The 14,235-nt window shown below is 48.4% G+C and overlaps 2 protein-coding genes across 2 annotated transcripts in view; one reads left to right on the top strand and one right to left on the bottom strand.

Moving 5' to 3' along the window:
• The window catches only part of POLL (DNA polymerase lambda), a 57,028-nt gene extending 52,627 nt beyond the window's left edge, over window positions 1-4,401 (bottom strand). The window contains exon 1 of the mRNA XM_089683270.1: window positions 4,256-4,401. The gene's annotated coding sequence lies outside the window, so the exon portion shown is untranslated. The remainder of the gene's footprint in view (window positions 1-4,255) is intronic.
• DPCD (deleted in primary ciliary dyskinesia homolog (mouse)) overlaps window positions 4,304-14,235 on the top strand; it is a 37,283-nt gene continuing 27,351 nt past the window's right edge. The window contains exons 1-2 of the mRNA XM_089683271.1: window positions 4,304-4,516; window positions 13,917-13,997. Coding sequence (XP_089539397.1) covers window positions 4,453-4,516; window positions 13,917-13,997 — 145 coding nt within the window. The 5' untranslated portion in view covers window positions 4,304-4,452. The remainder of the gene's footprint in view (window positions 4,517-13,916; window positions 13,998-14,235) is intronic.

Here is a 14,235-nt window from a genome sequence, read left to right as displayed (position 1 = left end):
TCGCTATCACACGAGTGGAAACAGAAGATGACCCGGATGTTTATGTCCAAGGAATCTTCGTAAAACACGAACGAAAAATCCAAATGCTAACAGTAGATTGGCCTACAATGGGTGTACGAAGATGCTTCCACTTCGGAGCTCGCAAAGTATCTATTAATAATATGTTCTAATGCCAGTCACAAAGGATAACGCTCATTCTGGGTGGCAGGGCGTTGACACTCGTTCTGGGCGGAAGGGCGTGGCTTCAAGGTCACACGCACACTGCATCACTTCCACTGGTACGGAAGACGTCAACACTACGTATTGCTCGACAAACGATTTTTTTTCGATTGGTTAATGTGGGCCAGGGTTTTGACCAACGAACGAATGCTGATCGGTTGTCAGATTATTATTATACAGCATTTATAAAGCGCCAATAGTTTGCTCAGCGCTGTACATTACAAAGGAGGACAGAACATGTGACAGAACAATACCAATACAATGCAAAACATGAGGGGATTGAGGGCCCTGCTCTTTCCAGCTTACAATCTAGAAGGGAGGGGATGGTAGCACAGGAGGAGATAGCTGTGGGGGATGGAGTGGTAGGAAGAGTGGAGGAGGTCGGCAAGTTAGCAGGGGGTGGGGTAGGCTTCCCTGAAGAGATGGGTTTTCAGGGTGCGCCTAAAGGAGAGGAGAGTAGGTGATAATCTGATGGGTTGGGGCAGGGAGTTCCAGAGGATGAGTGACACCCTGGAGAAGTCCTGGAGGCGGGCATGGGAGGAGGAGACCAGGGAACTAGAGAGAAGGAGGTCTTGTGAGGAGCGGAGTGTGCGTGTTGGGCGGTACTTGGATATTAGGTCAGTGATGTTTTTTGGGGCAATATGGTGGACGGCTTTGTACGTCAGTGTTAGGATTTTGAATTTGATCCGTTGCGCAATCGGAAGCCAGTGGAGGGATTGGCAGAGGGGGGTGGCGGAGACGGAGCGGTTGGAAAGGTGAATGAGTCTGGCAGCCGTATTCAGGATCGACTGAAGCGGGGATAGCCAGCGGCGAGGCAGGCCAGTGAGGAGGGAGTTGCAGTAGTCGAGTCGTGATATGATGAGGGAGTGGATGAGCTGTTTAGTGGTTTCTGGGGTTAGGAAGATGACCGACTGGTATATTTTCTTACTGTGTATTCTTGCCATAACTCCATCCACTCCAAATCTTACATTCAAAATGCCCATTCACACCACCTGTAGTGCGGGAAATGCATGCTTCCTGCACCACACGAGATCATGCTGCCCTCTTTAGATATGTGCGGGTGCCATTAATTGTTACTAGTACCCCTATGCATCTGGCAAACGTGGGTACATTCACAGCCACTAAACTGCAAGGGACCACAGAATCATGCGGCTTGGTTTGATTTTACAAATTGTGTCTGCCTCACTTTTTTGCACATTCCCGTGCATTTGGTAGCCCGATGAAAAGAATGGTCCGCTGCAAATGAGCAAAGCCACACATGTTCTGCTGTGAACAAGCCCTTAGGCTCCATGCACACTAACATATTTTTTTAGCTCACAAAAAGGCTGGAAAAAACTCTGGTAATAGCAATTTTTAGTAGCATTTACAAACATAAGCATTTTATTAGCTTTTTTACAGTACATATAGAGGGGGAAAAAAGCTGTTAGGAGCATTTTGGTAGCATTTAGTATTTTTTCTGCTGGAAAAACACTCCAAAAAACTCTACAAAAACAATTTTTTTCTGCTCCTATACGCTGAAGCTCAAAAAAATGTTAATAGCCTAAAGTAGTGTGCCTGGACACATAGGATAACACTATTGGCTTCTAGGAGCTTAACCACTTCATAACCACGCTACAGCCAAATGACGGCTACAGAGCGCTTGTCCAGTTTTGGGAGGGTGTCATATGATGTCCTCCCAGAACACGCCCCCCATGTTCTCCGTGTCCTATGGACACAGCTGATCCCATGATGAGGTAAAAGGCCAATTGCAGTGGCCTTTTACCACGTGATCAGTTGTGTCCAATGACACAGCATATCACAGAGTAAATGCAGTTGCCGGCTATTGGCTGCACATTCCTCATGCTGTCACAGTGTAAGGAAAGTACTACTGATAACAGATAACTGATAACCTGATTATCACAGAGCAGGTCAGCACTGATGATCAGTGCCAAGCAGTGCTACCCACCAGTGTCACTCACCAATGCTGCATATCAGTGCAGCAGCATCAGTTCCTCCTCATCAATGCCCACTAGTGCCTCTTCAGTGCAGCCTATCAATGCCCATCAGTGCTGCCTATCTGTGCCACCTCACCAGTGCTGCCTACCCGTGCCACCTCACAAGTGCTGTCTATCTGTGCCACCTCACCAGTGCTGCCTACCCGTGCCACCTCACAAGTGCTGTCTATCTGTGCCACCTCACAAGTGCTGTCTATCTGTGCCACCTCACCAGTGCTGCCTATCTGTGCCACCTCAACAGTGCTGCCTATCTGTGCCACCTCACCAGTGCTTCCTACCCGTGCCACCTCACCAGAGCTGCCTACCCGTGCCACCTCACCAGAGCTGCCTACCCGTGCCACCTCACCAGTGCTGCCTATCTGTGCCACCACCAGTGCCATCTCACCAGTGCTGCCTATCCGTGCCACCTCACCAGTGCCAATCAGTGCTGCCTATTCATGCCACCTCACCAGTGGCCAGTGCTGCCTACCCATGCCACCTCACCAGTGGCCATCAGTGCTGCCTACCCATGCCACCTCACCAGTGCCCATCGGTGCTGCCTATCCATGCCACCTCACCAGTGCCCATCAGTGCTGCCTACCCATGCCACCTCACCAGTGCTGCCTACCCATGCCACCTCACCAGTAGCGATCAGTGCTGCCTACCCACGCCACCTCACCAGTGCTGCCTACCCATGCCACCTCACCAGTGGTCATCAGTGCTGCCTACCCATGCCACCTCACCACTGCCCATCAGTGCTGCCTATCCATGCCACCTCACCAGTGCCCATCAGTGCTGCCTACCCATGCCACCTCACCAGTGCTGCCTACCCATGCCACCTCACCAGTAGCCATCAGTGCTGCCTACCCATGCCACCTCACCAGTGCTGCCTACCCATGCCACCTCACCAGTGGCCATCAGTGCTGCCTACCCATGCCACCTCACCAGTGCCCATCAATGCTGCCTACCCATGCCACCTCACCAGTGGCCATCAGTGCTGCCTACCCATGCCACCTCACCAGTGCTGCCTACCCATGACACCTCACTAGTGCTGCCTACCCATGCCACCTCACCAGTAGCCATCAGTGCTGCCTACCCATGCCACCTCACCAGTGCTGCCTACCCAAGCCACCCCACCAGTGGCCATCAGTGCTGCCTACCCATGCCACCTCACCAGTGCCCATCAATACTGCCTACCCATGCCACCTCACCAGTGCTGCCTACCCATGCCACCTCACCAGTGGCCATCAGTGCTGCCTATCCATGCCACCTCACCAGTGCCCATCAGTGCTGCCTACCCATGCCACCTCACCAGTGCCCATCAGTGCTGCCTACCCATGCCACCTCACCAGTGGCCATCAGTGCTGCCTATCCATGCCACCTCACCAGTGCCCATCAGTGCTGCCTACCAGTGGAGCCTCATCAATGCACATCAGTGAAGGAGAAAAGTTACCTGTTTGCTAAATTTTATAATAGAGAGAAGGAAAATTTTTTTTATTTTCTAATTTTTTTGCTATTTTTTTGTTTATAGTGCAAAAAATAAAACACCCAGCGGCGATTAAATACCACCAAAAGAAAGCTCTATTTGTGTGGACAAATTGATAAAAATGTCATATGAGTACAGTGTTGCATGACCACGCAATTGTCACTCAAAGTGCGACAGCGCTGAAAGCTGAAAATTGGCCTGGGCAGGAAGGGGGTAAAAGTGCTCGGTGGGCAGGGGGTTAAAAAAAACCACTAATGTGCATGGAGCCTGAAAACGCACAAAAAAAATGCCTACTGACGCATGGCTACGCAACTGACCAACACTGCAACAGAACACACCTCTTCCCAGGCTGGTTTAAATGAGCCCTAAAGTGGACCAGTCCATACAATTCACACCACATACAGGTCTGGTCTGATAGAAGCTGTGACCCTGGACAGAACTGTGGGAAGCCCCGTGTACGAGGAGAACACACATCCTCTCCTCTCCCCCCATACAAGGTGCACACAGAGCAGACCGGTATAATAATCATTACTATTACATGAGCGGTAGTAATTATATTAATATTTGCCCCACTTACTGCCCGGACTTGTCTGGGTCACTACCGCTTCCGGCTGACCCGGATGTTGTTGTGGGTCACGCGGTCTGCTCTGAGGCCGTATCAGTCCGCTGACAGGAAGGGCCCGGACAGGGTTGTCATAGTAACAAGCAGAGGCCGGTGCGGGTTGTTATGGTGACTCCCTGGCTGTTATAGGGACAGAGAAGGGACCGGGAACAATGGCGGTGCAGCTGTGGCTGGAGAGCCTGAGGGCGGCTAAGAAGACCTGTATCCTGCAGGACGGTAATGCTTGTGTGTGTCCTCCCTCCATAGGGCTGCGGACCGGGGTCACGTGGCTGCGGCAGCATGGAGGGCGCACAGGTGTTCCTCTGAGATGCCTGTACAGGACTCCATGCTGTCTGGCTGTCATCAGACCGAGCATTCTATGTCCAGCACTGGCAGGCATACAATCCTCACATCCATTCATTATCATTGACATATATTGTACTTGGTGGGGACTGAGCCCCCACACCAGAGCTACAGGACTGTGACCTCACAAGTTATTTTTTTTCCTGGCAATTCCATATTATCGTGTGTTCTGTGATGTGTAATATATTGCAGTTTGCCAATCCCTAAGTGTGGGTTCAGAAGCGCAGTACAGCCCATTTAACATGATTTCTTATGGGACACATTCACATCTCGCGTTTTCACCTGGTGCCGTCTTTGGAAAGGGTCAGGGACTTTTCTAAACGCAAAAAGGTGTGTTTTTGGTTCTATAGAGTTCAATGGAAACGCTGCAGAAAAGCTTGTAGTGCGTTTTTGATGCGTTTTGTATTTTAATCTGCATAGCAACAAGAAAACCCGCAAAACTCGGCAAAAACGCACCACAGAAACGGATGAAACGCAAAGTGCATAGGTGTGAGCCTAGCCTTAATGTGGTGGCTGCATTTGTTTTCTTGGTTTTCACCTGGTGATATATCCAGTAACACACTTCCTGTCTTGGGGTGTCTGCATTGTGGATGGGGGAGCAGTGGAGACACCTGTGGAAAGCAGCATTGTCAGTCTGGAGAGAGGGCAGAGTAAGATGGACTAAAATTGGAACTAAACCCTCTTATCCTTTCCACCTAAGGGAGCTGCCATCTTGGCCTCTTGTTTGATCTGCGCTTGCTGCATGGTGCTGCACCAGTTATGACACCAGCCAGTTGATGGCGTGACAGTTCAGCTGAGAGCACAGGCAACTGTGACAGTTATCATTCATGGAATGCCTGGAATGTAACTGTTTTGAGAAACCATGAAGAGCCCATTCACATTTGTGTGACTTGTCCTGTGACTTTGGGGTCCAAATGCACATGACAAGTCGCACCCCGAGCTTCCCAATGAGTACCATTCATATCTGTGTGACTTCAAAGTAGCTCCTGCACTACTTTGGTCTGACTTTCATGCGACTTGAGGGCCATAGACTTCAATGTAAACCCTCCAAAGTCCCATGAAAATCGCACCTGAATGTTGTACATGCGACTTGTGTGCGACTTTGTACAGCACAAACCATCATCCTTGGTGAAAGCCAAAATCGCCCTTGTCCAAAGTTGCATCAAACTCATATCAAGTCGCACTGAAAATCACACGAATTTGAAGTCGCACAAGTGTGAATGGACCCTAAGGTTCTTGTTCACATCTGGGTGTTTTGCATCACTGGCAGAATTGTCACGATTTTGCCCACAATCCCAAAACGCTGTTGCAAGAATGACAAATCACATCACGCGTGTTCAGGTGCCATTCATTTTCAATGGCATCAAAAATGTGGTGCAGTATTGTCGTGCCAAATCTTGTCGGCCAAAAAGGAGCAGCTTTATTTGGGTCGACAAGCTTCGCGCGATACAGTTTGTGCAATTGAAGAGTGATTTGTCACGGCAGAATTGCACTGCGTTGTAGGCGCCATTGAAAATGAATGGCGCCTGAACATGCATGGTGCGATTTGTCATTTTTGCTCACCATTTTGGGATCGTGGGCAGAATCGCAGCAATTCCGTCCACAATACAAAACACCCAGTTGAAAACCAAGCCTAAATCGATGGGTATAGTTCAGCTTTAAAGAACATTTAAAAATAACAGCATTACTGGCCAGACCACAGGATTAAATACGGAAAAGGCCTAAAATATGAAGACTAAAGTGGGGTACACACAATGAGAAAATCTGATGAACCATCATCCAATTTTCAGAAAGGTACAAGTCATGATGTAACCGATAATGGCATTAAAGTGGAGCTCCAGTCAAAGCTAAAAAAAGCAGCTACAAAAACCGTCTGAACTTTTGTGTGAACAGTCAGAGCCGGCTGTCAAAAGCACTATACTAACAAACCGAAAATCAACCGATTTGCAGAATGTTTCTGTCAATTTTCTTACAGTGTTTACCCAGCTCAATGTAACCAGCACATCTTAAGCCGGCCATACATGGATCAAAATTCAGCTGGTTCAGCAAGGACCAGCCAAATGTCATGTCCATGTATAGGCAGGCTGCTTGCAGAGATATCAATCCTACTGATCAACTTCTCTATAGTCAGCCTGCTTGATTTTCCCTGCTCAGCCAGCACCACCAGCTGTAGCCAGCAATATATTATGATGGCGGGGAACTCTCCCTGCTATCAGAATGCAAAGGCTCATCAAGTCATATTTGTTTTTTTCCTTCAGCCTGCTGGTTGAACGAAAAAAATTACCCATGTATGGGCTGCCTTAAAGTGGTTGTAAACCCGTTTTCCCTGCAGCTGTGTTTTTAAAAAGGTGCAAGCAGCTTTTTTTTGCAGGAAACGCAGGCACGGCAGCCCATTAAAATAAATAGACTGCAAGCCTGCACATATGTGAACCTAGGCTCAATTCAGAGCACTAAGTGTCATTTCTGTCCGCTGCCTCACTCCTAGACCCAGAACACAACGAAAACTTTGCAGAGGGTCTAATCTTTTTCCACTTTATCTAATAATAATTAAAAAAAAGGTTTCAACTTTACATGCAATCAACTGTGTGTGACAGAACTGGTGCTTGGACAAGTTGGCATTGATTGCTCCGTAACATATACAGATCCTCTTACGCTTTCAGCGGCTACCCCTATAGGTGTAACTAGAGCAGCAACTCAGAGCAACCAGTCAGAATCTAGCTGGCTTCAGCGCAGTGAATTCTGATTGGTCTGTTCAGGTTTGTAAGTGAAACTATACACTATGCAATCTGATTGTACAATCTCCTTTAGATCTACCAAAAAGTGTGTAATGTAAAGATCTGTGCTTTGTGATAAAAATTGATTGGATTGTTTAGGTTTGTTCTCATATTATATAGTTTTGTTAAATTGAAATCAGGTTGTAGTGTGTGCGGCAACCCTAACACTTAAAACCCAGTGCTGTCCTTGCTGTGGGTCTATTTGATGCTATTGAGGTGATCCCAGAAGCCCTGGTGTTTGATGATTTATTGGTGACAGGTTTTTTTCAGCTGGGTCTTTCTCCCTTGCACTCTATCCGATCCCACCCTAAGGGCCTCTCTTTTTGCGGCATGCATTCATCTAGCTGCTTTTACTTTGCATCTTTGGAATAACGGAAAATTTCCAATCAAACACCATAATTTTCCTTTCCTGATTGACTCCATGGCAGCATACGTATGGGTTAGTCCCACCCTCTCCTCTCCTATAGGACCCCACTCCCATAAATGTTTGCTCCTTGCCAGAGGCAATGTTCCATAATTAGCCTACTCATGGCATTGGGAGAGTACTCCTGCTGCCATGGAGTCCATCAGGAAAGGAAAATTACGGTAAGTATTTGATAGGAAATTTTCTGTTTTCCCAATATACTCCATGGCAGCATACGTATGGGAAATAACTAACCATACACACACGGGTGGGCAGTTACTCAAACAAAGACTTTAATTTGCCCCATCAACTGACAGGACTTTCAAACCAAAATTAACAGAGGATAAGGAGGCAGGATCTATACAGTAATGAGCCATAAAAGTGTTGATTGAGGACCATGATCCTGCTCTGCAGATGTCAGGGGTGACATGCTGGGAAGCTGCCCAGGACTTAGCCACACTTCTGGTTGAGTGTGCAGTCACTGCCTCTGGAGGCGCCAAGCCCTTAGCTCTGTAGGTCATTTGGATGGCCTGGATGATCCAGGCCGCAATTGATCTGGGAGAAGCCCTGTCTCCTTTACTCTTCCCATGGAAAAGGATGAATAGATGGTCTGACCTACCAAAGGATGCTGTGACCTGCAAGTATAGCCTTAAGGTCTCACATCCAGGGGGTGAATGTCATCGACTCCCGAGGCTCTAAACCTTGGCAAGACAATCTCCTGTTTCTCAGGGAAGATCAAGGTCACTTTAGGATTAGAGCCTAGCATAGGGATGAGGACCACTTGATCTGGGAAGAATGTCAAAAACTGTTCTTTGCAGCCAAGGTTCCCGATTTCAGAGACTTTTTTGCTGATGTAACCACCACCAGAAAGGCCACTTTGATGGAGAGCTCCCTCGCTATGGGTGGACCAGCTGATTCAGGAACACTTCCAGGGAAGAAGTGTAGGACAAGCGGAAGGTCCCATTTCGGGAACCTCGGCTTCCTCTGGGGCCTCAACCTTACTGCCCCTTTTGAAGAATTGCTAGACCAGAGAGTGGTCGGCCCATGATACTCCAGTGAAGGCCGAGATGGCTTGTGCTTGAACCCTGAGGGTACTGACCAACAGAGGCAAGTCCAGGCCTGACTGTAGGCGTCCCTGGACATCCTGAACCCTCAAATTACTAAAGGATCTGCCCATGGTCCAGATATAGTCCACGAACTTAGACCAGACTCTTCCATAGACCCTGTTGGTACTTGGTCTTTTGCCATTCATCAGGGTAGGGATGACTTTAGGGCAGTATAAGGCCTCAAACCTTTCCCTCTCAAGAACCAGACCATTAGATGAAGCCGGGCTGGGCAAGGGTGAAGAATGGGCCCCTGCAACAGCATAAGCTGTGCGAATCCTCCACTGATTCGTCAGAGCATCCACTCCGAAAGCATGGGGACAGCGATTCCTGGGGTAGTACATCTTCATTTTGCTATTGCACGAAGAGGCAAACAGGTCAACTTCCAGACTGATCCCGAGGGTCAGTATCTACTTAAAAACCTCTGTGTTGAGAGACCACTCGTCTAATTGAACCCTGGATAAGGAAGTCTGCTTGCGAGTTCTGGACTCTGGGGACGTATACTGACGATATGTTGGACACGTTTCTCTGAGCTCATGCCATCATTGACTGTACCTCTCGCAAAAGTTGCTGGCATCCGCTGTGAGTGTGACCCAGGAGATGGGGGCAATGGAGTGGCAGCTGATCAGATTCTTCCACTGTAGCCACCAAGGAAGGTTCTCCTTCATGGACGGAGATATGTAAATGACCTTGCCCATGTTGCCTTGATTCCACTGTTGAAGAAAACCCTTCTGAAAGGGTCGCATTCTCCACTGTGCCCACTTCACCATGTAGACACCATGGTGCCAATGACGTTCAAGCATTGGAGGGCCCAAAGATGCGAGGAAGACAGGGCAGGTAGTATTCGGCTCTGGATTACCAGAATCTTCTCCACGGGCAGGGAGATGGTGGCACTGACCGTGTAGAAATGAGCCCCGAAGAATATTAGAGACTGCATGGGCTCCAACTGGCTCTTCTCCGTATTTAGCAACCCCCAAACTTGAGAAGGGTCGAGATGACATGAGCCCTGTGCAGTAATAGCTTTCCTCTGTCCTGGGATAGTAGGAGCAGGTAGTCTAGGTAATGGTGCAGGTGAATGCCTCTGGTTCTGAACAGGGCCACGACTGCCAACAAGACTTTTAAAAACACACGAGGCAACGTCGAAAGCCCAAAGGGAAGACCTACAAACTGGAGATGCTGATGGTCCACAGCAAACCGGAGAAATGTCTGAAAATCTCTTGCAATGGGCACATGAAAGTTAGGCATCCTTCAGATCAATAGACAGGAGCCAGTTGCCTGGTTGAATTTGTTGAATTGTGAACAGCGTCTCCATCTTGAATTTTGACTTCCTGATAGAAGTTTAGATGGGTAAGATCTATGACCGGCCTCCAGACCCCGTTTCTTTTCTGGACTAAAAAGAGGGGGAGTACATGCTCTCAAATTCTTCACCCTCCGGAACTGGCACGACAGCACCCTGCGCCAGCAGAAAGTCCACATAGGACAGCAGGATCTTCCTCCTTTCTCCGGAATGTGGAAGGGTCGTAGGGGTTAACTTGAGATGAGGAGGGCTCTTGAACGCCCAAGCATGCCCTAAAGATACCATGCTGACGGCCCAGATGTCTCGGATTGAAGCTGCCCAGACACACAGAAAATGGCGAAGATGTGTCCCCACCTGGCCTGCCTGAGCTGGTCCAATCTCAAAAGGACTTTGTGACCTCATGACCTCCAGAGGTCGAGCCCTTGGAGGACTTCTGAAAAGATGGCCGGCTTCTCCTCCAGCTCCTCTTGAATTCACATCCTGGCTTGTAGAGGTGCGTGTCCCTAGCTCGTTCTGAGCCTTGACTTCTGGGCTGAGCCCTCTTCTGGCCTAGCAGACGCCGATCCTGGGATAGGAAACCAGATACTCCCACCTGTAGCCCAGGCTATAGTGCTGTCCAGTATGTTCTCAAACCGGGAGGAACCATTAAAGGGGATCTTGCACCATGCCTGCTTAGATGTCCTCTGATTTTAATGAATAAAGCTTGGCTGCTTTGTTCAGCAAGGAGGCCCTCTTATCAACATTGCTCCACTCCTCGGTGAAAATTTCCCCAAGTTCCTCCAGGAATGAAAAGTTTGGACGATCCTTCCTTAGATGTTTAATGAATTTGTTTTGTTTTAGGAGGAGACTCCACGGCTTCTTCCCACTTCAGGGCCTATATGACTGCTTTGACTATGGGCAAGACCGAAGCGAAGTTGAAGCCCACACACGGATCCTCACTCTCTGCCTCATTGTCTGAGGCTCCGGCTGACAAGTGACTAGGTTGTGAAGGCTCTTTGGGAGGGGAGCACACCCCAACCAGTGGCCTGCGGGCGCAACTAGTCCCAATTTGCTTCAGGGACTCTTGAACGACCTGTCTGACCAAAGCCTCTACCTGTTGGTTGGCACTTTCTCTCTCGCCAGTCGCCTGTGTAAAATAGTCACATAATGACCTGTCATCGGGAACCTGAGTTCCGGCTGGAGTGGCTGGAGAGCCTGTTAACGTGATGCTTTGAGGAGGAAGGAGAACACCTCCTATGATGCCTGGAGCTGGAAGGAGACCTGTGGTGTCCGGATCTAGAGGAAGAGTGATTGCATCGAGACCTGGAAGCACTTCTGTCATCGTGTGCCGTATAGTGCAGATCAGACCTAGAAGGGCTAAAGAAGAAAAAAAAACAGGGAATAGTTAAAAGCCTCAAAAAGGCATCAGTGGGGGATCAAGTGGATAAAGCTGCATGTCTGTACCTACTGCGCAGGTACTAGCCACAAGGAGGCGGTGACACATCCATGCTGGGTCAGCTGCGAAGACAATCAAGCTGTTAAAAAAACAAAAACATGACATGCAGAATCCCAGTAGACCACCAGGGAGGCAGGAGGGAATAGGTACTGACCTTCACAGTGGACCACAGTGCTTGGGGAAGCTGCCGTATTCAGCCTGCAGGATTTCCTAATGCAAACCGCTTTCACTGCTGTTCCGCTGTACTGCGCATGCGCCGGAACCCCCATGACGCCCATACGCGAGTGCCATCTTGCCGTACTGCGTGAGTGCAAAGTCAAGCTTTGTCCTGAGGCCAGCTTGCGCATGTGCAGTGCCCTGGAGGACCGCAGACCAGGAAGCGGCAGCCTGGAGAGCAGCATGGCACTTCAGCCACCCACTAGCACAAGGGAAAGCAAAGAAAAAAGGAGGAAAATGAGACACGAACGGGGGCACAGAGAGCACTTGCCGACCCCGCACTTCCACGACCTCCTACTTTGGAGGCCACCTTTTCCGTTTGGGGCGAAACATGGCCGCCTGCTGTTAGCAAGCTATCCGGCCCAAGTTGCTGCTCGCCCGCCATTGGCAGACCTCAGCTCTTTCAGGCACTGTCTCCTGCTCGCCCATTTCCACCCCGCTATTAGCTGGGGAATGCTGGAATTTAATGAGGTGACGCATCTTCACCACTCCCGGCACCGCATCCATCTGCCACGTCCAATACCTTGCCTTTTGCTAGGGACCCATGGAATTGGCAAGTGGCATGGCGCGGCACTTCACATCTCCCGGAGAGGCTTGCCAGGCCTTGGTCGCAGACCATCTTGCATGTGAGAACCAGGTAAGACTTGCACTAGGTCCATAGGAGGAGGACAAAAAAGGAACACAGCCTCTGACGAGCAGCAAAGATTTATGGGAGTGGGGTCCTATAGTAGAGTAGAGGGAGGGACAAACCCATACGTATGCTGCTTTCCTCTCGATGAAGACTTTCTGAGTTGAAACTCGTTGAGGTCTCAAATTGCCATCTGAAGATCCCTGTTAGATAGTACTTCTATAATGCAGATAACCATTGATGTACAGGGTTATTTATTGCTTTCTGTATGATAACTCTTTTTAAACTTTGTTAATAAAGCAATGTATTTTTATTACAATCTTTTTCGATTATTGGTACCTAATAAAGTACCTTCCCTCTTTTTCCATTTTGGAGTCATGTAACACTTTACACCCAACTCTGTTTAACACTTAAACAGGGGCGGACTGACCATTTGAAAACTCGGGCACTGCCCGAAGTCCGGGGTCAGTAGTGGGCCCCATGAGATGCCCCTGGTACTTGGAGGCTGGAGTGTGATGGGAGGCAGTCACAGCTTACGGAGGGGCTACAGGAGACCGGTCACAGCACTAGGGGGACACTGCAGGAGCAAGGAATAAGGTATTTTCTATTTAATTCTTGATCCCTAGACATAACGAGCAATTAACCTTGCAGTGCAGATGGCAAGTCTGCAGCAACAGGAATGGTGATCTATTGCTTGCTCTTATTATTCTGCTGGAGGTGCTGAGCTGGATCAGCACCATCCTCATCAAGGATGGCCACCATTTTGGTGATGAGAGATGGATATCTGCAGGATTTCCCATGTATCCGCAGTATGGAGGCATATACCATCCATACATTTGAAGTGTATATAAGCCCTAATGGTGAACTTCAAGCAAAAATAAACTTAAAAATTAAAAAATGGCTGACCAGTAAGATTTTAATGACAGAGGAGACCCTGTTGGTCTCCTCTGTTATAACTACTTCTTTCCATCTGTCAGTGTTTGTGTGCACTGAGCCACGCATGTGCACCTCAGCATGCATTGTTTTTTTAGAGGTTTGATTTTGCTTTCACTTCTTTGGTCTGTATGAAATATTTTTGTTACCTGTTCAAGAAGTGAAAAAATACATCATCCCTCTGTGGAGAGGGGGAGGTGCTCTGTATTCTTAACACACTCCCTGTCTTAGGGTGACAAAGCTGCTTTCTTCAAAGATACAGCACAGTGAGTGAATATTGCCCTGCTAGGACTGGAAGTGGGTTACTGGTAGGATTACCAGGGGAAAATAAATCGGACAAAAATACAACGAATGTGGCCACTGCATCTTGGGACTGGCAAGGCACAGTAACATTTGGTTTGGGGCTTGGGTACACTTTAGGAACTGCTAAACATATTACAGATCATTCCTGTTTAAACACTTTTTTTTTTAAATTTTATTTCTAGGCAGAAGAAAAATACATTATCTATTTTCAGATGGCAAGGAGATGGTGGAAGAGTATGACCACAAGACACATGAGCTATTGGGTAAGGAAAGTACATAGCTGTACATCATCAAATCATACTGGTATAATAAAGATATGTTATTCTGGACCACAAACAGTCCACAGCGCAGTTACATACATTATTCTAGCACTGCAGAGGACAGGTGTGCTACCTAGCGAGTTGGAGCTCTGCGCAGGAATCACCATGTTCCACCATATTCATGTAGAGGTCTCCAAACTTAGTCCAAGGGCCACATTTAATATTTTTACAAATATCTGCA

This window comes from Staurois parvus, unplaced genomic scaffold (assembly GCF_062004578.1).
Source record: "Staurois parvus isolate SC_StPar_1 unplaced genomic scaffold, SC_StPar_1.0 ptg000303l, whole genome shotgun sequence".
NCBI classification, from domain to species: Eukaryota; Metazoa; Chordata; class Amphibia; order Anura; family Ranidae; genus Staurois; species Staurois parvus.
This window is presented reverse-complemented; position numbering and strand designations above follow the sequence as displayed.